Genomic DNA, 27,447 nt, shown 5'->3' on the forward strand with positions numbered 1-27,447 from the left:
CTTCCGGCAGCCTTGAACCGCTGGTCAACACACCAGCCTTCCGGACCTGATACGACCTGGTATCTCAGGCCTCTCGGAGCCCATCAGCCGCCCAGTTCAGTACCTGCGAAGTGGCAGTCCATAGTGGAGCCTCCTTGCCTCGGTCCAGGTCCACATTTCCCTGTGTCTGGGCTGCCCCAGCATTAGACGACCCCAGGACACTGTGATTGGCGCCCGAGTCCGCTGATGGTGAGGGAGGAGCCCTGGTAGCGATGTTGGCATTGCTCTGCTTGATGCCTGTCCTTCCTGCTCCTTTGGGTCAAGTTAGGGGAGAGGGCGATTTTTGTTGTCACTTGGTTCATTCATGTATTCGTTCCTTCTTTTATTCTTTCTGAAACCAATTGAGGCAGCATAGTGTAGTTGTTAAGAGTGCACACCCTGGATCCTGACCATCTCGATCTTCCCTCTCAGCTGTTTCCGACATTAGGCAAGACAGAAGGCCTCAGCTTCCACGTCTGAAAAGTGGGGTAATAATAGTATCTACTTTAAAAAAAAAAAAAAAAAGATACCTACTTATAGAAAGGTTGGGAAAATTGAATTGACAGTAGAGGCAAAGCCTGGCATGTAGTAGGCACTCAAATCTTAGACACCAAGATCACAGCTGTGAGAGACAGATGGAAGAATAAAATTGAAACAAGTACTAGTTTAAATACAGGTATAAATGCTGTGATGGAAACATAGAAAGTGATGTGAGACTTAACAAGGGGAGATGTGTTGGGGAGGTGATAGGGTGGTGACTTAAATCATACTTAAGGATGAATACAAGTCTTCCAGGGATGTGGCAGGTAGCAAGGCATTGCCTGCAGAGATCATGTCATTAAGCTGTGGAAATGCATGGCATTTGCAACCAGAGAAGTCTGGTACTGTTGGAACTAAGATGGTCACTTTCTTCAGGAAGTTCCTCCTTTGTGTTTTCTCACTGAACTTGGTCTGTGTCTCTAGTAGAACAGCACTGACCACACACTTTAATGTTGAAACATTCATGTTTTTCTCCCTCACCTCAGGGTAAGGACCTTGAATTAGTCTTTATATCCTCACATGACACTTGGCATTTGATAAAAATTCATTGAATTTGAAGAGACATATGGGAAATGAATCTGGAAAGGTGAGTTGAAGCTGGATTGTAATTGGTGTTGAATGGTAAATCAAAAAAATTTGACTGACGTTTTTCCAGTAGTCAGTGGGAAGTCATTAGGTTTAAGTTTAAAATATTAAGTCTAGCCTCACTACAGAGGCTTACTTGGTAGCTCAGCTGTGGTAAAGAATCAGCCTGCAGTGCAGGAGACAAGGGTTCAATTCCTGGGTTGGGAAGATCCCCTGGCCAAGGGATAGGGTACTCCAGTATTCTTGGGCTTCCCTGGTGGCTCAGTTGGTAAAGAATTTGCCTGCCGTGTGGGAGACCTGTGTTCGATCCCTGGGTTGGGAAGATCCTGTGGAGGAGGGCATGGCAACCCACTCTGGTATTCTTGCCTGGAGAATCCCAAGGACAGAGGAGCCTGGCAGGCTGCAGTGCATGGGGTCACAAATAATTGGACACAACTGAGCAATTAAGCACAGCATCACTGTAGAGAGTAGATTTGATACAAGGAGAGACTAAAGGAAGGGATATTATTTAAGAGATAGCAGATATCTGAGATTCTTCCCTATGAATGTCAGAAGTTGAATGCATAAGACTGTTTAGGATAGTGGTTCATAAATTTTTCCACCAGGATTAGTTAAAGGTTCCCATGTTTGGCATGTATGCATGCATGCTATGTTGCTTCAGTAGTGTCTGACTCTTTGCGACCCTTTGGACTGTAGCCCCTCAGGCTCTTCTGTCCATGGGATTCTTCAGGCAAGAATACTGGAGTGGGTTGCCATTTCCTTCTCCAGGGGATCTTCCTGACCCAGGAATTGAGCCCATGTCTCTTACTCCTGCATCGGCAGGCAGGTTCTTTACCCCTAGTGCACCTGGGAAGCGTTCACAGACTAATAACCACCTCAGGAATTCCCTGGCAGTCCAGTGGTTAGGACTTGGCACTGAGATCCCACAGGCTGCATGGCACAGCAAAAAAAAGAAAAGAAGAAGAACCTTTTCCTATCTTTAACTCTACTCCTTTTTCTCCTGCGGATCCAGGGGAGATGTGTCAAGATACTCTGAGAAATATTCCATGTCTCATTTAAGTGTCTTGCCTTGCAAATCATTCAGGATTGGTAATAAGTTAGTGGGGTGAGTTGGAAAATATGGACACTATAGAGCCTAACATACTCTTGCAGCTATTAGTCTACTAAAAACCCAAACTCTACCTTGTGGTTCAGTCCGGTAGGAATTGTCACAGTGTATGAGTGTGATATTAACAGTTATATTTCTCTTAATTTCTTCAGGAAGAACGTCCTTGGTCCAACAGTGTTGCTGACACTGACTTTTTCTAAGTGGTCTTGAACTGCCTAGTTTTTATGTCAATACCTGGCTAGACCTCGTATTCTTCACTACGGAAGCCCTTAACCTGCAGTTGCTAGAGATTTTAAAACACTGCCTTTAGGATAACCATCCACATTTAACTTGGGAGCTCTTCCTTTGTAATTCCAAAATGTTGAGATACTGGGGAGAGATACCAATCTCGTCAAGCCAGACCAACAGAAGTTCTTTTGACTTGCTCCCTCGAGAGTTCCGACTGGTAGAAGTCCATGACCCGCCTCTGCACCAACCCTCAGCCAACAAGCCCAAGCCCCCCACTATGCTGGACATCCCCTCAGAGCCCTGCAGCCTCACCATCCACACCATTCAGCTGATCCAGCACAACCGACGTCTGCGTAACCTCATTGCCACGGCACAGGCCCAGAATCAGCAACAGACAGAAGGTGTAAAGACTGAAGAGACTGAACCTCTTCCGTCCTGCCCTGGGTCACCTCCTCTTCCTGATGATCTCCTTCCTTTAGATTGTAAGAATCCAAGTGCACCATTCCAGGTCTGGCACAGTGACCCAGAGAGTGACTTTTATCGGTAAGACAAGGCTTTGCTATATGTTACTTTTCTTCCCAACACCCTGTTAAGCATGTCACCACATTTCCAGGAGGAAACTTAAGATGAGAGTAAATGACTGGGCCAAAGTTGCTCAGGTAATTAGTGGAAAGTTTAAGAGTTGAACCATGTTCTTCCAAATCCAGAGTCTGTATTTTTTTATTTTCTGGTGCAACAAATATTTCTTGAGTACCTAATATATGCCAAGCACTTTACTAGGAGCAAAGTACTACACTGGTTTGTAAAAGAGGCCATGGTCTTATAGTCCTCCAAATCTAGTTTTTCTTGTTAATTAAAAGATATACTGTGGGTTTAGCTCATTGTCCTCAAGATGAGATTTATGGACTTATTCTCTTACTATTAGGAATCCACGAGTTCTATACAAGAATTTTTTAACGGTGTATTTTCATTTTGATAACACAGTTCAAGAAATAATAGTATAACAATGTTCCTGATCCTCGCTGCCCAAAATCTGATCCGAGATCAGCAACATCAACATCACTTGGGAGGTTGTTAGAAATGCAGAGTGTCAGACTCACCCAGACCTCCGGAGTCAGAATTTTCATTTTAACAAGATCTCCAGAGATTCATTGGAGAAGGCAATGGCAACCCACTCCAGTACTCTTGCCTGGAAAATCCCATGGATGGAGGGGCCTAGTGGGCTGCAGTCCATGGGGTCGCTAGAAGTCGGACACGACTGAGCGACTTCACTTTATTTTTTCACTTTCATGCATTGGAGAAGGAAATGGCAACCCACTCCAGTGTTCTTGCCTGGAGAATCCCAGGGACAGGGGAGCCTGGTAGGCTGCCGTCGATGGGGTCGCACAGAGTCGGACATGACTGAAGCGACTTAGCAGCAGCAGCAGCCAGAGATTCACACGTAAATTTCAATTTGAGAAGCCTTGCTGCATATCCTCTGATTGCCTTAAAAGCTAGTGCTACTACTGGATTTCAGTATGAAAGTTTGCATTTGATGCCAAATAAGTACTTTTGTCTTTTCATTTTGAAATTTGTCAGACCTACAGAAAAGTTTAAATAATAGGATGACAAAAACCCAAATACCCTTCACCTGGATTCAACAATTGTTAATATTTTAGTACATTTACTTTCTCTCACATATGTATAAGTGTGCATACACACATTTACTCACAAATATACAAACATTTATGTATACATATATACATACACACACGGTTTTTTTGCCAAATCTTTTAGAGTTGTAGATATCACAGTATTTCACCCCTAAATTATTCACCTTAGCCTAAAAATAAGGAAATTTCCTACATAATCCCAATAACCAGTATTACATCAAAGTAAGTGAACACAAATTAAGTACTATCATTTAATACATCTGTATTCGGATTTTTCCAATTGTCCCCAAAATATCCTTTATTAGGTATATTTTTCCCCAGTCTTGGACCTAATAAAGACCATGTATTCCTTTTCATTGTTATACCTCTTTAGTGTCTTTTTTTTTTTTTTTGAGGTATAGTTGATTTACAATATTAGTTTCAGGTGTACAACACTGTAATTCAATATTTGTATAGATTATACTCCTTTTAAAGTTATTATAAAATATTGGCTGTATTTCCTGTGCTGTACAATATATTCCTGTAGCTTATTTATTTTATACATAGTAGCTTGTACCTCTTAATCTACCCCATCTTGCCCCATCCTTCCCTCTCCTCACTGTTAACCACTAGTGTGTTCCCAATATCTATGAGTCTACTTCTTTTGTTGTATTCACTAGTTTGTTTTAGATTCTATGTATAAATGATATACAGTATTTGTCTTTCTCTGCTTTAGTGTCTTTTAAGCTAGAATAGCTTTCCCCTTTTATAATACATGATATTAATCTTTTTTAAGAGTTCAGGTCATTTGTTCCAAATCAGACTGGATTTGCTGATTATTTTCTTAAGATAAGATTCAGATTAAATGTTTGGTAAAAATGCTTCATAACTAATTGTGTTGTACGTCACTTACTGCATCTGCCTGTTGATGATGATAGTTGCTACTATTTTAATTGTCCCAAACTAATGAAAAAAGAAGAGAAATAGACTTATGTAAGGTTTGCAGTTGGCCCAGATTAAGGCAAGATGATGTCATGGTGTGTTGTCTAAGTTTCGAAGACACTGGAATAGTGAAAAAGGGAATGAGAAATGTGTCATCACATTCTTGGCACATATTGGTATAGATGTGCCCAACTTAAGAATACTTACTCTGTAACACTCAGTACCAGCTTTACATTTTGAGAGCAATTTAGCTTTTACAAAATAATACTGTCCCTCATATTAAATTGATGCTATTATTTAGAATTTGTAGTTTTGTGTCAGTTTTCTAATTTTAATTATTAGGAAGATTCTGTGAACATCAGAAGTTTACACATAGTTTATTTTATATATATTTAAGAGACTGTTACAAAAATATTTTGCATCAGGTATGGGGCTGCAGGAAGAATTATTTTCCTTTAAAATGGGTCCACATATTAAGTAAAACAGTACTGATTTAGCTCTGTTTATTAGGCACTTCTGAAGTCTTTAGCTTTTGGTCCAGAGAAACTGGTCATGGGAAATGATGATATAAACAGTAAATGAAAAATTACTTGACAGTTGGTTTTCTTATTTTCCAATTATTAGGTGAATTGCAGTAGTTGCTGCTGAGCAGATAATAGCAGCGTGGGTGAATAGCTCCTCAGGAACTCTGTTCAGCAATCACAGGGTGACAAATGCAAAGTGTGTGCAGGGAAGAGTCATTTTCTGTACCCTCTTTTATTTTTATCTATTTACTTCCTTTGTCAGGGGAAGGCAGAAGATAGGAAATTTCAGGAGAACAGGTAAATTATTAGGAGCTCATTAAAAGTTACTTTAAGGAAATCAGACAACTTTTGAAGTTTTTGTTTTGTTTTAGAAAGATAGGATTTTTGCCACAATGATTAGGTGTAAAAATGAGTATCATGAAGAACACAGGATCTAGAGTCAGAAGCTCTATATTACAAAAACATTTGGCAAATCACCCCCTCTGAACTTCAGTTTCTTCACCTGCCAGATAGGAATAATAATATGGACCCCTACCAATTTCACAGCATAAAGTAGGATAAAAATGCTTTGTAAGTGATTGTTGTTGTTCAGTCTCTCAGTCCTGTCTGACTCTTTGCGACCCACCCTGCAGCAAGCCATGCTTCCCTGTCCTTCACTATCTCCCGGAGTTTGCTCAAACTTATGTCCATTGAGTTGGTAATGCCATCCAACATCTCATCCTCTGTCGCTTGTAAGCAATATATGTTTTAAACTGCTTTTAAAAATTGAATTGCTTTCCTATTTTACAAACGGTTTGTTGCAGTTAAATTCTAGAGGTCCATATATTGCCCAGCATGTGAGGAACCTATGCTATGCTGAAAATGTGCACCACTGTGCTCTTAAAATTAATCAGATCCTAAAAGTGAAGTCGCTCAGTCGTGCCTGACTCTTTGTGACCCCATGGACAGTAGTCTGCATCAAGCTCCTCCATCCATGGGATTTTCCAGGCAAGAGTACTGGAGTGGGTTGCCATTTCCTTCTCCATAAAAGTGATCAAAATCACACAATTGATACCAGAAGATGGGAACTTACTTTTCAGTAGATACCCTTTTATACTGTTTACTATAAACACATATCACCTATGCAAGCTTTATGTAATTGGAACTGCTCAGGGATATGACTGTGGGTCCTTGAGACATGCCCTGAAATGGCAGCAAGGTAAAACTGGACTATATAACCTGCCTGAAATTCTCCTGGAAAACTGAGCCAGACATTTGATTAGGATTGTAAACCGCCTAGGAAGACACGACAGGTCACCCCTTTGCAAGAGAACCAATGACACTCATCGTGTCTCCACTTTCAGGGGGAAAGGGGAGCCTGTGACTGAACTCAGCTGGCACTCCTGCCGACAGCTCCTCTACCAGGCAGTGGCCACAATCCTGGCCCACACGGGCTTTGAGTGTGCTAACGAGAGCGTCCTGGAGACCCTGACTGATGTGGCCCACGAGTACTGCCTCAAGTTCACCAAGCTGCTGCGCTTTGCTGTGGATCGAGAATCCCGGCTGGGGCAGACTCCTTTCCCCGATGTGATGGAGCAGGTGTTCCATGAAGTGGGCATCGGCAGCGTGCTCTCCCTCCAGAAATTCTGGCAGCACCGCATCAAGGACTATCACAGTTACATGCTGCAGGTGAGAGGATCCCGAGGAGGGGTGCACAAGGATATGTGATCTAGGGGTGTTCAGCAGGATCCCTAACACTTGGCCTAGGGTGCAGAGCACAGGGCCTGGAATAGAGTGAACTTAACTTGACTTGCCTCTTGGCCCCGGCTGTGACCCACACTGACCTGGCCAGACCCAGGGTTCTTCTTCAGTCAGTGAAATTATAGCATGTGGCTAGCCTGCTTTTATTCAACACATATTTGTGGAGTGCCTATTGTGGAATTCAGCAGTTTAATAGGACAAGTTCCTTGAGCTTGCATTCTTGTTGAGAGAGAGACAAAAACAGGTAATCAAAATCATTTCAGATGGCGTTAAGTGCTATGAACCAGGAGCAAAACAGTGAGATGACACTGCCCTCAAAGATAGTGTGGGATGGGGGAGACAGCGTTTTTGGTTAAAACCAGAACTATCTAATCTCTTCCACCCTTGTGGCCTTAGGCATTTTGTTCACTGTTCTGGTTTCCCCAAATCTGAAATATAAGAAATTCATAACACCCAGTCGGCTTTGCTAAGTGATCCAGATGTCCTACAGTGTTCATTAGCCACCTGTTGTATTTATGTCAAATGTTAGTTTTTATAGCCAAAAATGTCACCTTTGTCCCAGTTCTGATATAATACATTTAAATATTTTACCTTTATGTACCTTTTAATTAATCACATACATGTTCTCTGCCAAACAAGTTTTCTTTACATGTCCCTGTCATCTATGAATTTCAAACTCAAATTCTTCCCATTAGCAGTGATGCTTTATTCATATTCATATTCTGTTTCCACCAGATGCCACAAGCTGACTATCCAACTTGCTTTTAACATTCCTTTGGAAAATTGACTCTTGCTTGCCAACAGATTAGTAAGCAGCTCTCTGAAGAGTATGAGAGGATCGTCAATCCTGAGAAGGCCACAGAGGACACGAAGCCTGTCAAGATCAAGGAGGAACCTGTGAGCGACATCACCTTCCCTGTCAGTGAAGAACTGGAGGCCGACCTTGCTTCTGGAGACCAGTCGCTGCCCATGGGAGTCCTCGGCACTCAGACCGAGCGCTTCCCATCTAACCTGGAAGTCGAGGCTTCACCACAGGCTTCAAGTAAGAGAGAACAACCTACCCATCTTGATTCTGGGAGATGTGCCAGCCTCAGTACTTCTTGCATTTTAGACTCAAAGGCTGGAGATGAAAGAGCAAAAGTAGGGATGGGCAGGGGAATGGAAAGTCTAAAAAGAAGCATAGTGTCACTGATCTAGAGATACAAACATTCTCGTCCTAATTAGTGAAGAGGGAACTAGCACAGCTTTACAGACATTCTTTGAAATTATTCCTAGTTAGGATGTACATGCAATGTTACTCTCTTCAGTTCAGTTCAGTCGCTGAGTTGTGTCCTCCTCTTTGCAACCTCATGGACTGCAGCACAACAGGCTTCCCTGTCTGTCACCAACTCCCAGAGCTTGCTCAGACTCATGTCCATTGAGTCAGTGATGCCATCCAACCATCTCATCCTCTGTCATCCCCTTTTCCTGCTGCCCTCAATCTTTCCCAGCATCAGGGTCTTTTCCAGTGAGTCCATTCTTCACATCAGGTGGCCAAAGTATTGGAGTTTCAGCATCAGTCCTTCCAATGAATATTCAGGACTGATTTCTTTTAGGATGGACTGGTTGGATCTCCTTGAAGTCCAAGGGAATCTCAAGAGCCTTCTCCAGTACCACAGTTCAAAAGCATCAATTCTTCGGCACTCAGCTTTCTTCACAGTCCAACTCTCACATCTCTGCATGACTACTGGAAAAACCATAGCTTTGACTAGACGGACCTTTGTTGGCAAAGTAATGTCTTTGCTTCTTAATATGCCATCTAGGTTGGTCATAACTTTCCTTTCAAGGAGTAAATGTCTTTTAATTTCATGGCTGCAATCACCATCTGCAGTGATTTTGGAGCCCAAAAAAATAAGGTCTGACACTATTTCCCCTATTTGCCCATCTATTTGCCATAAAGTGATGGGACCAGATACCATGATCTTAGTTTTCTGAATGTTGAGTTTTAAGCCAACTTTTTCACTCTGTTTCACTTTCATCAAGAGGCTGTTCTTCTTCCCTTTCTGCCATAAGGGTGGTGTCATCTGTGTATCTGAGGTAATTGATATTTCTCCAAGCCATCCTGATTCCAGCTTGTGCTTCATACAGCCAGACATTTCTCATATACTCTGCATGTAAGTTAAATAAGCAGGGTGACAATATACAACCCTGACATACTCCTTTCCCAATTTGGAACCAGTCTGTTGTTCCATGTCCAGTTCTAACTATTGCTTCCTGACCTGCATACAGATTTCTCAGGAGGCAGGTCAGGTAGTCTGGTATTCCCATCTCTAAGAATTTTCCACAGTTTGTGTGATCCACACAGTCAAAGGCTTTGGTGTAGTCAATAAAGCAGAAATTGATGTTTTTCTGGAACTCTCTTGTTTTTTCAGTGATCCAACAGATGTTGGCAATTTGAACTCTGGTTCCTCTTCCTTTTCTAAATCTAGCTTGAACAACTGGAAGTTCATGGTTCACGTACTGTTGAAGCCTGGCTTGGAGATTTTTTAGCATTACTTTGCTAGCGTGTAAGATGACTGCAATTGTACAGCAGTTTGAGCATTCTTTGGCATTGCCTTTCTTTGGGATTGGAATGAAAACTGACCTTTTCCAGTCTTGTGGCTACTGCTGAGTTTTCCAAATTTGCTGTTACTCTCTTGATGACAGTTAATTCAGCCGACCCAGCTAGGTGGACAGATGGCCTCCTGTTCTCTGTATTCTGGTCTTTCCTGATGCTTGTGCTGAGTTAATTAAGGCAACTTCCAGACAGGTGGAGTAATGTTAATTGCTCAAGGATGTTTGAATAGTTGGGGTTCCTTGGTCAGAGTAGTACCAACAAGTTGAACCTGAAAGGGATTAAAATAGGGCAACTCAATTATAGGCAGCTGGCTGCTTCTTCCAGATAGACTCTGTGATTCCCTTTAGAACCCGATGGCTCAATGGTCCCTAAGTCAGAAGGACTGCAAATAATGCTAGACGCTCAGTTCTTTACAGTTTATTTATTTATTTATTGGCTGTGCCATGCAGCATGTGGGATTTTAGTTCCCCGATCAGGGACCAAACCTGAGCCCCCTGCAGTGGAAGTCTTAACCACTGGACTTCTAGGGAAGTCCCAGTTCTTTAGAAATATAAATTATGTCATCAGTGAAGTAATGAGGCAAACAGCCAGTCCTTCAGTGTGGCCTAAACAGAATTAGGCCACATTTTCAAAGTACTGGGCAGAGAGCCTTTCACTATGGGAGATGTAATAACCACAGAACAGCATTGCTAGAAGACACAGAGGCAGGAGAACCAGAAAGAAATTCTTGCAGACATAGGGGTCATGTCTCTTTTCAGCAGTCTGAGAACTGCTGCCACCATTTTGTAGTGATCACTAACTTTTCATAATGTGAGAGAGAACCAGGGACCCAAACACAAGGCAGAAAAACAAGACAGCCGCGTAAAAGGACAGGCAAATGTAACACTTGCCCAAGAACCCATGGTTGTGCCTGCCTTTGAACCATGAATATTTCCACCTGCGTAGCTTTACTTTCCCTGGTTTAGGGGAAATGGAGATGGATGAGGTGAGGTAAAGGAAGGGGAGGTAGTGGAAAAGAAGATATTTTGAGTTGGTAACTTTTTGAGCAGAGAATAACAATATATTCTCTAGGCAAGTAGAGAATCAGAATGAAAACTGAGCTCAAAGGCCATCAGCCAGCCCTGGGTGGTGTATGCCACCTGCTTTGTTCCAGCCTTTCTTGCTGCTAGTTAGTTCTGTGTTCTTTTCCATTCCCAGGTACAGAGGTAAATGCTTCCCCTCTTTGGAACTTGGCCCACGTGAAAATGGAGCCTCAAGAGAGTGAAGAAGGCAACGTTTCTGGGCACGGCGTGCTGGGCAGCGATGTGTTCGAGGAGCCAATGTCAGGCATGAGTGAAGCTGGAATCCCCCAAAGCCCTGATGACTCAGACAGCAGCTACGGCTCCCACTCCACTGACAGCCTCATGGGCTCCTCCCCTGTTTTCAACCAGCGCTGCAAAAAGAGGATGAGGAAAATATAAAAGGCAAAGAGGGAGACCTCTTCAGACTTAGAAGACCCAACAGAAACTCTGATGGATTCTAATTTGTTTCCACAAATAATGATTGAACTCTTAAAACACAACGGGTTTTCCTGGTATCAGTGGAGCTGGATTTAACCAAATAAGTCTACTTTTACCTTTTGCATCTAGTTTTTGTTGTTTTCCACAACCAAGCCACCTTTCACAGATATCACACCGGGATGGTGATCCAGAGACCAAAACAGTGTCCCTGACTTGTCTTTACCATGTGACAAGTGACTTAGCTTCTCTCAAGCTGTTTCTCTTGCACAACCAAGAAGAATCACACTGGGTCTGGCCTACACTGCAGGGATATTATGAAGATGAAGATGTTATTAAGCTTCACAGCTGTGCTTGAACAGACTCACATATATGCTGATATCAGATGTCAATTTTTTTCTTTTAACTTGCTTCATTTTTGGTTCAAGTCATTGGGAATCCAATGGAAATAGCTAAACATTGCACAGCTTATCTATCAGTAGTCTTTTTTTTTCTGTTTCTGCTGCCCACAGAATCTCCTGTGAAATCACAGCAGTCTGTGAACAGCCTTTTTGCTTATCCAAATAGCCCTCTCCCATCTCAACCATATATTTTTCTTCTTCCTTCTCTAGACTTAGTCCATGTATTCCAATCCTCTTTATTTCCAGTCAGATTTTTTTTTTTTTAACATTGGGTTGGCCAAAAAAGTTCATTCAGGCTTTTCCATATGCTATAGAAAAACCCAAACGAACTTTTTGGGCAACCCAGTATTTTCAGCATGTACATTTTTCAGTAGCTCTTTTCATTTTCTCCTTTTTGAATGATGAAACTAACTGATGGCTCATCAGAGTCTGCCCGCAATGCAGGAGACCCGGTTCGATCCCTGGGTCAGGAAGATCCCCTGGAGAAGGGAAGGGCAACCTGCACCAATATTCTTGCCTGGAAAATCCCATGGACAGAGGAGACTGGCGGGCTACAGTCCGTGGGGTTGCAAAAAGCTGGGACACGACTGAGCGACTAACACTTCCACTTTGTGAATGAAGCAAACAGGACCTGTCCGTAGACAGACTTGTGCCTGTTTCATTTGTTGCGTCTGCTTGGCCATCAGAGGACAGTGGTCCATTCCTTTACCAGAATTCTACATCTGCACATTGTACTTCTACTGGATGGGCAGCCTCTAAAAGGCTAACAATATGCACCATTCTGCTTTACATCATGTCCTGAACAGATTGACTGCTGTTACTCATCCATCGCAGTATCTGCCCTACTTGGCATCTGATAGTGTCAATCATTATTTATTAAATACTTGATGTAGCACTGGAATAATCAGGAGTAATTAGCAAATGTGTGCAAGTTAAGTACTGCTGAAGTTTGGTTTGGGGGTGCAGAATACAAGTCTTGTGAAATTTAGAGCACTCTTTTAGTAGACTAGAAATCAAGGCCCATATCACTGAGTGCCTTCAATGTCTCAGGTATTGGGAATAAATACGAATACAACAGCAACAAAATAAGGTTATGATTTAAACTGTTGCCAAAGCATTTATAAGTTTGCTAATTGGACATCCTTGGCATGTTTAAACCTTTCCTGTTCCAGGTTTAGTTTTATTTCCCCTTATTTGCTTCCTTTGTGGCTCAGCTGGTAAAGAATCCGCGTGCAATGCGGGAGACCTGGGTTCGATCCCTGGGTTGGGAGGATCCCCTGGAGAAGGGAAAGGCTACCCACTCCAGTATTCTGGCCTGGAGAATTCCATGGACTGTAGTCCATGGGGTCACAAAGAGTTGGACACAACCGAGCAACTTTCACTTCACTTCACTTCCCCTTATTTACTGATGAAAGTACACATCTGGTGGTTGGTTTCCAGAAAGTAGCCACTTAGTATTTAATTAGTTCACTTAGCAAACATTTATTGAGTACCCATTATGTACTGGGTCCTTTGCAAGGGATATACAGATGAGTAAGACTGTCTCTGCTGTTATGGAGCTTAGGCCAGATGATTTCCTCTTTAATGAAAAAGTATTCAAAGGCACTAGGGAAAAAAACAGGTATGTACAAGTTTGCTGTCCAAGTGGTTCCCTCTTAAAGAACAAATTCAAGTTCTTAGACCAGTGGTTCCCATTAGTTATATAGTATTGAAATTAATACTTTATGTAAAACAAAATATTCTTATTTTTAGAAGATTTAAATTGAAGAATAGGCACTAGATGGCCAAGGTTCAGGTACTCTGATAAAGAAGGTCATAAGAGCATTGATACCTGAGATTCACCTGGAATTCATCTGGAATTATGCCATAGGCTGTTTGAGTTAGAGCACTGTTCTGAACTTAGCATGCATCAGAATCCCCTGGAGGCCTTTTTAAAATAGACTGCTAGGCCCCACGCCCCACCCCCAGTTTCTGATTTTGGTCTTGAATGTCCCATTTCTGGTAACTTGCCAGATGATGCTGATGCTTCTGTTCCAGAGACCACACTTTGAGAGCCACTGAACTGAAATACAGGTTAGGCAGGAATAAAATGTCTTAAGAGAAATATTACTATGTTTTAAGATACTGTGAAGAATGTGGAGGCGAAGCAAACCCTTACCAGGGCTATTATGTGTGGAATGTGCACCTGACCCAAACCCATGCCCTTTGAGTAAATCACTAAGGAAGGACACACTGCATTAAAGTACAATACAAACAGGGCCTGGCTTCATTGCTCATTATTAGGTGTGGTGTGTACACAGAACTTCAGTAAACATCATGTGGCTTTAAATCTCTCTTCTGAACTGAAGTGACTATTTGTGATGATTTTCTTACTTGAAATGATGACAAGCAGGCTTACAACAGAGTGAAAATTAAAAACTCTTTATCTAAGCCACCATCTAAAGTAGAATTCTTACTAACTATGTGTTGCCCACTTTCTTCAGTGAACCTGATGTTCTATAATGAGCTCCCCAGTGGGAGGCACGTTTCATACTAACATTGACTGGTTGCCAAGGAGACTGCACTGTCATTCTGGACAAGCTCCTGTTTCCTCTCACCTTCTGATAAAAAGGAAGGGAACTCATGGTACAAGTTCAAAGGCAAATGCTCAGGAAGTAGAGGCTAGAGATCCAGCCTACTAAGTTCTCTGTTTCATCCATCAGTAGCAAAAGTATGTGAGTTCAAATGATACAACTTGCGGTTTTAGGCTCAAAGGGATATCAGTGTCCAAAAACAGAATATGCTTCCTTGCATAAATCCGAGGGGAAGGCCAATGGGAATTATTAGCAGGTCCAAATAATCTATTCTGGCTTCATCGGAGTCAGGAAGTTTCACTAGTAAGACAAACTGCTATTCTGAACAAAACCATCCTTTATAGATTGTAGCCCCCAGTCAGAGCTAAAGATAGTCCTTCACACAGAGTTCCAAAATTTTGAAATTTAGAAACTATTTGTTTTTCTTCCAGTACTGTGCCATTGATTCTTGCATAAAATTCTGGAATGCTGGCTCTTCGCGGCTTTCCTCTGTAACTATAAGGAAAAAAGAAGGTGAGTTATTTTCAGACTCTCCCCATTAGACCAGTGGATTAGAGCCACTGTCTCCCATCTATCAGAAATAGTACATGTAACCTTGAACAACATGGGCTTGAACTGCGTGAGTCCCCTTACACACAAACTTTTTTCAGTAGTACATACAGTATTACATAATCCACGGTTGATGAAATCCACAAATGCAGAACCAGAGTCGGAGGGCCAACTATAAGTTAGTTATATGAGGACTGTTAAAACTGTACCAAGGATAATAGGTACCCCAGCCCCTGAGTTGGTCAAGAGTCAACTGTACTCTTGCTAAGACACTCCATGTTCAATTCTCCCAATAAGGAAGTATTTCCTAGAAGCAGGTTCTATTTATCATGTTGCCCAAAATGTACAATTTCTTTGACCAATAGGTGGGGAGATGCTTCCCTCGTAAAGTAACTAAAATGAGATCCCACTCCTACATATTTTTAACTGAGAGTAATGAAAACCTGTGTCCACACAAAAACCTATTAACCAATCTTTATAGGAGTTTATTTACCACAGCTTAAACCTGGCAACAACCCAAATGTCAATTGGCTTGTGAATGGATAAACAAAGGCACATCCACATAATGGAATATTACTAAGCAATTTAAAAAAACATATTACTCATACATGCAATAACATGGAAGGATCACAAAAAGCATTATACTAAGTGAAAAAAGCCAAGTTAAATACTGTGATTCCACTTACATTACATTCTGGAAAAGGCAAAATTATAGGCACAAAAATCATATAAGTGGTTGCCAGAAACTGGTGTAGGGGAAGGGACTAAATAAAAATGGGCATGAGCGAACTTTTAGGGTGATGGAAGTGTTGTGTTTCTTGCTTATGATGGTAATTACTATAAGACTATATGTATTAAAATTCATCTAACTATATACTTGTGTTAGAGAAGACTCTTGAGAGTCCCTTGGAGTGCAAGGAGATCAAACCAGTCAATCCTAAAAGAAATCAACCCTGAATATTCACTGGAAGGATAGATGCTGAAGCTGAAGCTCCAATACTTCGGCCACCTGATGCAAAGAATGGACTCACTGGAAAAGACCCTGATGCTGCGAAAGAGTGAAGGCAGGAGGAGAAGGGGATGACAGAGGATGAGGTGGTTGGATGGCATCACTGACTCAATGGACATGAGTTTGAGCAAGCTCTGGCAGTTGGTGATGAACAGGGAAGCCTGGCATGCTGCAGTCCATGGGGTTGCAAAGAGTCAGACACAACTGAGTGACTGAACTGAACTATACACTTTAAAGGAGTGGGATTTATTATTTGTAAATTATACCTCAATAAATAGTATTAAATGAGGCAATTTACATGTTAGCATCCAGCACACTGAAATAAAGAGAGGTTTACCCTTGAGCACAGCAAGGACCTACAAGGGTTGTTTCAAGAAATAGACTCTGTCCACAGTCTATAAAACTATGCCACATAAAACCCTTTAGGGTTTCCAAAGCCATTCTCTCCTCAATGTTACAGTCCCTTCTGACTAATTTAGGTTCACTAAGGCCTCCTGTATTCTTAAAACAATTATAATAAACAATCCTGGGTTCCTCAAAATTGAGTTAGGACCTAAAGATGAGAAGACACAAGACTAAGAAAAGGCCATAATCAAGCTCAGTACTAACCATTCTTGTGGAAGGCCAGGAACTCTCAGTGTATGGAACTCCTTTCTGGTGCTATATCCTTTACCATTTCCTCTCTCCCCTATTACTGGCTGCATGGTTAAAGTCTCTCAATAACAGAAAGCTCCAGGCAAACAATGAGAGGATAAGCAGTTGTTCTGTTTTCATGAGTCACCTCAGCCACCTCTCACCTCTGTGGTCAATATCATCAGTATCACTGTCTGCTTCCTCATCCTCTTCATCCAAGGTTCCCCGAGTCAGGATCAAATCAGAAGGGTCCAGCACAGGAGATGAGCTGCCTGCATGTAAAATACTATCAGCAGCATATCAGGAACACAGGCCTCCTCAAAAGGGTAATTTTGAATCAGTAAGTAACTATGATTAAAAATTGGCAGGATGAAAGTGATCATGATAAAATGCAGTATCTTCTCTCTTCTAAATGTACTGTTCATACCATTAAACATTTCTACACTAGTTTATTTCACAAAGTGCCAGTAACCCAAGAAGTCTCATTTTTAAGTTGAGGAAAAACTCAACTCTCAAGAAGCTTGTCTTAGTAGTAATGTCATTTGTTTTTACTAGCTCTCAGCTTGAAAGCAGCTATGGTTTTTCCTATGAAGGCTAAAGACATGTGAGCAGACCCAGTGTGCTGGTAAGTCCAAAGTAAAAGTGTGGAGTGTTCAGGAAACTTCCTGATGGAAATTTAAGTTCAGAGAGGGTCTGAAGAGAACAGAGGGTGAAATGACAGAGGAGCTGAGTATTTTTCAAGAAAAGGAGAATTTATGATAAAAACCCTCCAGAAGACAGGCAGAGAAAGAATACCTCAACATAATAAAAGCCATATATGAATGATAAACCCACAGCGATCATTATCCTCAATGGTGAAAAATTGAAAGCATTTCCCCTAAAGTCAGGAACAAGAGAAGGGTGCCCACTCTCACCACTACTATTTAAGATAGTTTTGGAAGTTTTAGCCACAGCAATCAGAGAAGAAAAAGAAATAAAAGGAATCCAGATTGGAAAAGAAGAAGTAAAACTCTTACTGTTTGCAGATGACATGATCCTCTACATAGAAAATCCTAAACACTCCACCAGAAAATTACTAGAGCTAATCAATGAATATAGTAAAATTGCAGGATATTAAATTAACACACAGAAATCCCTTGCATTCCTATACACTGAGAAAACAGAAAGAGAAATTAAGGAAACAATTCCATTCACCATTGCAATGAAAAGAATAAAATACTTAGGAATAAATCTACCTAAAGAAACAAAAGACCTATATATAGAAAACTATAAAACACTGATGAAAGAAATCAAAGATGACACAAATAGATGGAGAAATATACCATGTTCACAGATTGGAAGAATCAATATAGTGAAAATAAGTATACTACACAAAGCAATCTATAGATTCAATGCAATCCCTATCAAGCTACCAACGGTATTTTTCAGAGAACTAGACCAAATAATTTCACAATTTGTATCAGAAATACAAAAAGCTTCGAATAGCCAAAGCAATCTTGAGAAAGAAGAATGGAACTGGAGGAATCATCCTGCCCGACTTCAGACTATACTAAAAAGCTACAGTCATCAAGACAGTATGGTACTGGCACAAAGACAGAAATATAGATCAATGGAACAAAATGGAAAGCCCAGAGATAAATCCTCACACCTATGGATACATTTTCTTTGACAAAGGAGGCAAGAATATACAATGGAGAAAAGACAATCTCTTTAACAAGTGCTGGGAAAACTGGTCAACCACTTGTAAAAGAATGAAAATAGAATACTTTCTCACACCATACACAAAAATAAACTCAAAATGGATTAAAGATCTAAACGTAAGACCAGAAACTATAAAAACTTCTAGAGGAAAACATAGGCAAAACACTATCTGACATAAATCACAGCAGGATCCTCTATGACCCACCTCCCAGAGTAATGGAAATAAAAGCAAAAATAAATAAATGGGACCTAATTAAACATAAAAGCTTTTGCACAATGAAGGAAACTATAAGCAAGGTGAAAAGACAGCCTTCAGAATGGGAGAAAATAATAGCAAATGAAGCAACTGACAAAGAATTAATCTCAAAAATATACAAGCAGCTCCTGCAGCTCAATTCCAGAAAAATAAATGACCCAATCAAAAAATAGGCCAAAGAACTAAACAGACATTTCTCCAAAGAAGACATACAAATGGCTAACAAACACATGAAAAGATGCTCAACATCACTCATTATCAGAGAAATGCAAATCAAAACCACAATGAAGTACCATCTCACGCCAGTCAGAATGGCTGCTATCAAAAAGTCTACAAACAATAAATGCTGGAGAGGGTGAGGAGAAAAAGGAACCCTCTTACACTGTTGGTGGGAAAGCAAACTAGTACAGCCACTATGGAGAACAGTGTGGAGATTCCTTAAAAATTTGGCACTAGAACTGCCATATGACCCAGCAATCCCACTGCTGGGCACACGCACCAAGGAAACCAGAATTGAAAGAGACATGTGTACCCCAATGTTCATCACAGCACTGTTTACAATAGCCAGGACATGGAAGCAACCTAGATGTCCAGCAGCAGATGAATGGATGAGGAAGCTGTGGTACATACACACAATGGAATATTACTCAGCCATTAAAAAGAATGCATTTGAATCAGTTCTAATGAGGTGGATGAAACTGCAGCCTATTATACAGAGTGAAGTAAGTCAGAAAGAAAAACATGAATACAGTATACTAATGCATATATATGGAATTTAGAAAGATGGTAATGATGACCCTATATGCGAGAAAGCAAAAGAGACACAGAAGTAAAGAACAGTCTTTCGCATTCTGGGAGAAGGCGAGGGTGGGATGATTTGAGAGAGTAGGGTTGAAACGTGTATATTATCATATGTGAAGCGGATCACTGGACCAGGTTCAATGCATGAGACAGGGTGCTCAGGGCTGGTGCACGGGGATGACCCTGGGGGATGGGATGGGGAGGGAGTTGAGAGGGGTATTCTAGATGGGGAACACATGTGCACCCATGGCTGATTCATGTTGATGTATGGCAAAAACCACTAAAATATTGTAAAGTAATTAGCCTCCAATTAAAATAAATTAATTTAAAAAAAAGAAAAAGAGGAGAAAAAAATGGAAAATTGAATATACTAATAGAAGTAAGCTCCCTACACAGGGAAACTAAATAAGGGCTGAGCTCCAATAGTCAGGAGAAAGTCTAATCAAGTGGGTTTGAGTCCTGAGCAGAGGATTCAGCTTGTTAGGGAATGGTCTCTAGGAGAACCTAACATCAAGCCATGTACCCTAAGGCCATGGGATGTCATGACCACTCCCTCTTCAGGAGCCTAAAAGGGTTAAAAAAGCTCAGTTGGGAAACAGGGTAGCCAATTACTTGTTGGATCTAGGATTTATCTAAATTGATTGACTGACATAAAATACCACATTTACTTTATCCTTTTCTCTTTCTCTCCCTTAAATCCAAGCACCTAACTACTAAGTGGAGACAACTGTACCCTTCTTTTAGTTCCTAACACCAGAAGACCCTCCAGTACCTGTGGCAGTTCCTGTGTCCAAGGCTACAGAGCCCATATCTTTCTGGAGGCGTTCCAGTTGTTCTTTCTGCTGCTGGCTCTGTGCACTGGCCTATATACATAGAAAAATATGTCATTATATTAAAAAAGAAGGCCCAAGTTAGATGCCAGACTTCTAATGGAAATGACAAATTATACAAACACTAGAGGCTACTTAAACAATGAGGGAGGTAAGAGATGAATGATGACAGAAACACTAAGCAGTGTGGGCCCATATTAGCATAAATTCATTCCAGAGGGCTCTGCAGACTGTATTAGAGGTTTCAGAAATTCAACACAAAATCTTCAAAAGAACCCTCAAGCAGACACAGCAGGAAGGCTAAATGATAAGATGTTCAATGGAGCCAATGGGGACAGGACACCTGATCATTTGGGGTAAGAGTTATGAACTGCTGTTAAACAAAATTCTACAACAGCCTTTAAATGGACCTTGGAGTCAGGGTAGAGGTGTAGCACTAGAAGGGCTCAGCACACATAACAGGAAAAACCTGATTTTTATTACTTCAAATTTAGAGAAGGGAAAAAGAGACCTTTCTGCATCCAGACAGCATACATACAAATTTACAGGTCAAATTAACAAGTATCTAAAGGATACACTGTATCTAAAAGATACAAGTATCTTCACAAGTATCTAAGTGAAAGTGAAAGTCGCTCAGTTGTGTCTGATTCTTTGCAACCCCATGGACTATACAGTCCATGGAATTCTCCAGGCCACAACACTGGAATGGGTAGCCTTTCCCTTCTCCAGGGGATCTTCCCAACCCAGATATCAAACCCAGGTCTCCTGCATTGCAGGCGGATTCCTTACCAGCTGAGCTACAAGGGAAGACCTTACAAGTATCTAAAGGATATACCAAAACAAAATCACTTATGATAGATGGGTTGCGACTGTTTTTTAGTAGCCCTAAAACACAAACAGCTTCTTATCTTACCAGTGATTTCTTCAGACGTTCATATTCAGGACGATACTCTCTGGAAAGAGAAACACTCTAAATCCCTTTGATTAATACTGACAAATTATACAAATACTAGAGGCTACTTAAACAATGAGGGAGATAAAAGATGAATGATGACAGAAACACTAAGCAGTGTGGGCCCTGCCTGCTCCCATGTCACTTCTATTTTCCTAGTACTTTGACGATAACAAAAGATCTTATGCTACCAAACATCAGATGTAACAACTCTTAGTCACTAAAACTCTATCCCTAAGGAATTAAAAGCAAGGTGCCTGACCCCCACCCTGAAACCAGCAAAGAGACAAAAGACTGACTGCTGAGCTGGGAAGATCAACTCTGGAGAGACCATGACTGATGAGTTCATCATACACTTGGATGAACATGAATAAAAGATGTTTAAATGATGAGTAAAAGAAGGTAGGCCTACTCAGGAAGCAGTATATAAATTATGTCGTTCATCTGGGCAACAATGAAAGGATACAGAAAAGAGCCTATCCTGAGGCTTTGATAACACTCACACAAAAAAAAACAACAACCCACAACGCTTGTCTGATGAACAAAAAATAATGTGTCTGAAAATAATAATGTGGCTATTAGGATCTTACTAAGTATGAAGCTTGCTAGAAAGCAGCCAGTTATCAGGCCTAAGAAAGTGTATAGGTGCTCCGACTCCACTTTCCTTTAGATAAATTAGAACTCGAATATTAACCATGACAACAGTTATAACAATCATTTATAAAGAAATATGTTTTCCATTTGTTGGCAATTATGCTAGGTGCTTTAGGTATATCATCTCAAATAATCTCAAATAATCCTCACAATGACCAATCTTAACAATAAATGCTACAGTTACTCATTTATTAAATGAAGGAAAAATCTAACTCATGTCTATCTGACTCCAAAGTCTATGTTCTTAATCGGGGGTCAACAAATGTGGCAAACAGGCCAAATCCAGCCCACTGTCTATTTTTATAAATAAAGTTTTATTGGAACACAGCCCCACCCAATTGTTTAGGAATTGTCTATAGGTGCTTTTACATCACAATGACAGAGTTATTACGGTCCACAAAGCCAAAAATTTTAATATCTGACTTTTACAATGTCTGATGACTCCTGCTCTTCATCATTCAATAAAGTGAAGATTTTATATTATTGTGGGGTCTTTTTATATTATTGTTTGTTTTTTTTTTAATCTAATGGGTACTTGTTAACCCTAAATGTGATGAGACCCAGTACACATCTGCATGGCAAATATAATACAAACATTATGAAAACCAAAACATTTTGCCTGACAAAACTGCTGTCATATCAGAATTGTGAGTAACTAAGAATGCCATCAATTAAATGTTCTTTTGTCCTCACCTTTCATATTCTTCTGTGGCACTGGCAACTTGCACGAAGAGTTCATCTAAACCTGTACCCAGGACAGCAGACACACCCACCACCTGCCAAAAGCATCATTAATGCCACTGAGGAAACAACAGCATATTTTTAAACAGTGTACATTATTTGGTTCAAATTTCATAAAATCTTCATAGAAGAAGTTTGGATATGTTAAGAAGTCCCTGGCAAAGAATGACGCTAAAAGAATACAGAACAGCATGCTTACTCAAAAGTCATGGAAATAAAAAATTTTTTAATTTTTTAAGTTTAAAAGTCATGGTAATAAGTCCATGGAAAGTAGAGAACTGAAAAAGAAAATGAGGACCAAACAAGCAGCAGTTCTTTTCATCTGTTCCCTATCACATCAAACGACAGTCTGTTCTCTATAAAAATTAGTATCTCAATGTTTTTGCTTGGGCAGTGAACATACTCCTTGCTACCCATACCCTCTTTTGCTTACACAAATCTTACCCTTCCTTCAAAGCACACCTATATGTGCTATATCCTCCAAAATCCCTCATTTCAAAAGTGATCTACCACCTAACCACTATCAGGCCAACTTTATATCTTTCTTAAGATATCACAATATGAGTTACAATACATTATATTTCAACTCTGTGTTTAGTCTTCTCTCCTAACTAGACCATAAAATCTCTGAAGGTAGGGTCTCTATCATATTTATCTATTAAATCTCCAGTTTTTAATAAGCAATGCCTTATAAATTACTTTTCGGAAGGTAATGAATTTCCTCTCCAAAGATATGTTCAAAGCCAGTCCTTTGGATTAACAGGTTAACTGGAGAGATGGACAGCATAAACAAGAGAGAAAGTTTACCCTGAGTGAGCTGTAAAACTCATCTAACACCAGGCTCATTGAACGAGTCAGGTTACTGACGTATGTAGTCTCTTGATTCAAAGCATCTTGGAAAGCCTCAAAATCCTGCATCCATTCCACTGCAAAGCTGTGGTCAATGATGTCAGTCTGTACCAGAGAGAAGACAATTAACAGCAACCAGAGATGAGGTCAGATCCCAAACAATGGGAAATTTTATTAAAAAAAATTTTTTTAACTAATTTTTTAATTAAAAATTTTATTTTTAATTAAAAAAATTTTTTAAACTTTTGGCCACATCTCACAGCATGTGGATCTTAGTTCCCTGACCAGGGATTGAACCTATCCCCTGCAGTGGAAGTATGGAGTCTTAACCACTGGACCATCAGGGAAGTTCCTTCTCCCAATTTCTTTTAATTAAGTGGTGACAACAAAGAGCAATCATTCATAGATTTTCCTTCTCTGCTTCCCCCATTTCCTCCTCCACTGAAACAAGCCACAAAGAGCCAAGAATGCTGTGCAGTATAAATAATTAAATGAAGATCTGTATATTCCAGGTTAAAACAGACCCTTTACTATCCACTGCCAAGTGACCATGGCCACAGTGGAGGCCAGCATTTTCCAGGCTCCAAAGTCAAGTACACAGTCTCTTGCATTCTGGCCAACAACCAACCACAGAGAAGTTTTGGTTTTGTTTTAATTGCCACTCCCCACAGGCTGGCAGTCCCTCCCCCACTTACAGAGTCCTGATCTTGAGGGATAACCCATATGCTATGGACCAGGAGTTACTCTATTTAGCCTAAAATAACTTTGGAGAAGAATCAGTGACATATAGTGTATTCATTCAATTTAATTGAGTCCATTTCTGAGAAGTGCTCACAACTTTGCTTTCAGTTAGCTTCAATCTGCTCTGCAGCATCTGAAATCATCCTTCTCACCTAACCAAATTTCTAACACAAGGTTCTGATGAAATATTCAGGCAAGACTGGAAGAAGACTCCACTTACTTTATTCATGACCACAATAAAAGGCAGCTTGGTTTTGTATAAGATGCTGAAAATCAAATATGAAGGCATTATTAGTAAAAGCACTTAAGCTCCTGCTTGTGTTATTAATCCAATGAAGCTGAGTAATTAAAAGGGAGAGGGGTTCAGACTCTAAACACAGGTATCCATTCTCACACGGCACTCACGTGTGCTCTCATCCCAAGCAGGAAACCACCACCACTAAGCAACTGACACACATACACACTCTCTCCTATTCTTGGAGTAATAATGCTTTGGTACTGATCCTGGGTATGTTTATGTGTGTATGTATGTGTGTTGTTTTTCACCAAATTAACTGTCTATTAAACAGTTACTATGAAGATAAAATCATGCTGTCAAATATCAGATTTCTATTTGGACCAGGATTTCTTGTGTTTAACAGGAAGGAATATCCCTGGTCACATTAGAAGAGACAAAGTGGAGTGCTTGCTTTTTGCAAATGCCTAAAATTAAACTCAGTGTTAATAATTGCCCACCTTGCTCCTAGGTCTAATGCACTAACATAGCCTAGTAGGGCATGCCCTTCCTCTCCTAATAGCCCCACGCTTGAGAAAATATGTGCATGCAGAATCACGGATGAATCTTTTAATTCAGTCTCTCCTCATGTTATAATCTCATTTTTCCTAGCACAAAAAAAAAAAAAAAAAAAAGGCATTTAGACCAGAGCCTCTATTCTATTCAGAACTGGATTTCATTCAACTGGGGGCAATGCATCTACCAGAAGGTGCATTTTCATTCATCACCTGTTCTGTAATAAGCAAAGGAGAAAGACGACCAGGGGCTGATGCCAAGGCATATGTGCTTCTCTTCCCTTACCAACCCAGAAACACTAAAGGGTGTGGGCAGCACAAACCGAGAGGGAAGCACTCAGGACTCAAAAATGAAGGAAAAGAAGTAATGGAGACTTCACTTCTTGACACAACACTATGCCCAACAATAATGTATTACCTGCAGGCATAGAGCATATTGGACATGAAGGTCACTGGGTTGGTACTTCGAGATGTGTCCATTACATAAATGACAATCGTTGGAAACGAGGATGCCTAAAGCCACAGAATAATCACAGCTTTAGTCAAAAGGTCCTTGACCTGTCCCCAAACTCTTCTCCTACCCTCTGTGGAGAGGAAGAACCACTCTAGGAGGGTGTGCAGAGCTCTATGACTCTATCCCACGTAAGTTCCCAGGCAGAACGATGAAGTTTTTCTGTCTGGCTCTCTACTTAACCCTCAGTAACAAGTCCTAGAATACTCACCAGGGCCTCAGTGATAATTGTCCCAGAAGCTGACCATGTGAATACCTCAATCTGTCCAGGTGTGTCAATCAAGACATACCTGTGTCAAAAAAGGTCATAAAAGAAGTTTTTACTTGTGCATTCTGAAAGATATTCCAGACCACAAAACAGTAACATCTGGGCATTTAAGACAAGAAATAACCTCCCATGCCAAGTCTCACATCTTCCCATTGCCATTAAAGTGAAGACCACATTCCCCCAGGCTTTGGTCAGTGTCCAGTGTTCAGGTTCATTGGCAAGAGCAGCAATATATCAGTGCTGCAAACAGTCATAGAGGAAACTGACAGTTTTAGAAACACACTGCATTAAAAATGAGAGATAAGCAAAGTAAAAGTGAAGTCGTTCAGTCGTGTCTGACTCTTTGCGACCCGTGGACTGTAGCCCACCAAGCTCCTCCATCCATGGGATTCTCCAAGCAAGAATACTGGAATGGGTTGCCATTTCCTTCTCCAGGGGATCTTCCCAACCCAGGGATCAAACCCAGGTCTCCCACATTGCAGGCAGACGCTTTAACCTCTGTGCCACCAGGAAGCAAAACCAGTATGTAAATCTCTTGGGAAACCTGTTTACTTAGCGGTGGGTTTGGAGGAAAATGGAGGAAAGGGAAGAAGAGAAAAAGAAGGTGGTAACTAAAGAAGAGGGTCTCTTCTTGAGGGGATGCAGTGTTCTAAACTTGTGGTGATGGCTGTACAATTCTATAACTACCATAAAAGCCACAGAATTGCACAATTAAAATGGGTAAACTGTATGGCACATGAACTATATCTCAATAAAGCTGTTTGTAAAAAAGAACAAAGATTCACTCATACACGGACAATTAACTGACAACAAAGGAGCCAAGAATATACAATGGAGAAAGGGAAGTCTCTTCAAGAAATGGTGTTGGGAAAATCAGTCATATGCAAGAGAATGAAACCAGACCACTCCACATACAAAAATTAACTCAAAATATATGAAAAACTAGAATGTAACACCTGAAAGAAAACAGAGGCAGTAGCCTCACTGCCATCTGTCTTAGTGAAGTTTTTGGGGATTGGACACCAAAGGCAAGGAAATCAAGAGCAAAAATAAAAGATGAGACTACAAATGAAAAAGCTTCTGCACAGCAAAGGAAAACATCATCAAAACTAAAAGGTGGGAATTCTCTGGTGGTCCTGTGGTTAGGACTTGGCACTTTCACTGTGGTGGCCCAGGGTTCAATACCTGGCTGGGGAACTAAGATCCCACAAGTCACTGGACATGGCTAAAAAAAAAAACCCAAAGGCAACCTACTGAACAGCAGAAAATATTTGCAAATCACATCTGATTAGGGATTGGTATCCAAAATACATAAAGAACACATACAATTCACAAAACAACATGATTCATAAATGAGAGAGGATCTAATATGTAGACATTTCTCCAAAGAAGATACACAGATAGTCAATCGGCACATGAAAAAGATGTTCAACATCACTAATTACTAAGGAAATGCAAATCAAAACCACAGTGAAATGTCACCTCACATTTGTTAGAACAGCTCTTACTTATCGAATACATAACAAATAACAAGTGTTGAAGCAAATGTACAAAAAAAGAAACACTTGTACACTGTTAGTGGGAGTATAAACTGGTACAGCCACTATGAAAAACAGTAGGAAGATTCCTCAAAAACTGAAGGGTAGAGCTACCATATATGATTCAGGAATTCCACTTCTGGGTATTTATCCAAAGAATATAAAAACACTAATTAGAAAAAATATACACACCCGTATGTTCATTGCAGCACTATGTACAACACCCAAGACCCAGAAGCAACT

The 27,447-nt window shown here is 40.6% G+C and overlaps 2 protein-coding genes across 4 annotated transcripts in view; one reads left to right on the plus strand and one right to left on the minus strand.

Moving 5' to 3' along the window:
* SUPT7L (SPT7 like, STAGA complex subunit gamma) lies at positions 1-16,233 on the plus strand. Of its 3 annotated transcripts, XR_011569137.1 has the most exons (7): positions 1-228; positions 1,044-1,144; positions 2,404-3,022; positions 6,920-7,244; positions 8,121-8,358; positions 11,110-14,895; positions 15,818-16,233. XR_011569137.1 is itself a non-coding variant. In XM_019970503.2 (6 exons), the coding sequence occupies exons 3-6, from the start codon at positions 2,610-2,612 to the stop codon at positions 11,370-11,372; spliced, it is 1,239 nt and encodes a 412-aa protein (XP_019826062.1). In that variant the 5' UTR covers positions 1-228; positions 1,044-1,144; positions 2,404-2,609; the 3' UTR covers positions 11,373-16,233. The 3 variants fall into 3 exon arrangements, 2 of the variants coding, with proteins under 2 accessions (XP_019826062.1, XP_019826063.1); XM_019970503.2 differs by having other exon boundaries at positions 11,110-16,233; XM_019970504.2 differs by lacking the exon at positions 1,044-1,144 and having other exon boundaries at positions 11,110-16,233.
* Positions 14,215-27,447, minus strand: part of GPN1 (GPN-loop GTPase 1) — a 22,792-nt gene continuing 9,559 nt past the window's right edge. The window contains exons 6-14 of the mRNA XM_019970505.2: positions 25,610-25,688; positions 25,306-25,400; positions 24,319-24,364; positions 23,316-23,462; positions 22,461-22,543; positions 21,075-21,114; positions 20,104-20,194; positions 16,738-16,845; positions 14,215-14,877 (exon numbers count right to left, since the gene is read on the minus strand). Of these exons, the coding sequence (XP_019826064.1) occupies positions 14,795-14,877; positions 16,738-16,845; positions 20,104-20,194; positions 21,075-21,114; positions 22,461-22,543; positions 23,316-23,462; positions 24,319-24,364; positions 25,306-25,400; positions 25,610-25,688 (772 nt within the window). The 3' untranslated portion in view covers positions 14,215-14,794. The remainder of the gene's footprint in view (positions 14,878-16,737; positions 16,846-20,103; positions 20,195-21,074; positions 21,115-22,460; positions 22,544-23,315; positions 23,463-24,318; positions 24,365-25,305; positions 25,401-25,609; positions 25,689-27,447) is intronic.

This window comes from Bos indicus, chromosome 11, assembly GCF_029378745.1.
Source record: "Bos indicus isolate NIAB-ARS_2022 breed Sahiwal x Tharparkar chromosome 11, NIAB-ARS_B.indTharparkar_mat_pri_1.0, whole genome shotgun sequence".
Lineage (NCBI taxonomy): Eukaryota > Metazoa > Chordata > Mammalia > Artiodactyla > Bovidae > Bos > Bos indicus.

Excerpts from the sequence above, each read along its gene's own strand:
- SUPT7L (XM_019970503.2), top strand. The coding sequence starts at position 2,610 with ATGTTGAGATACTGGGGAGAGATACCAATCTCGTCAAGCCAGACCAAC. Across the intron at positions 7,245-8,120 it reads ATCACAGTTACATGCTGCAG|ATTAGTAAGCAGCTCTCTGA; the intron begins GTGAGAGGATCC and ends GCTTGCCAACAG. Across the intron at positions 8,359-11,109 it reads GGCTTCACCACAGGCTTCAA|GTACAGAGGTAAATGCTTCC; the intron begins GTAAGAGAGAAC and ends TTCCATTCCCAG.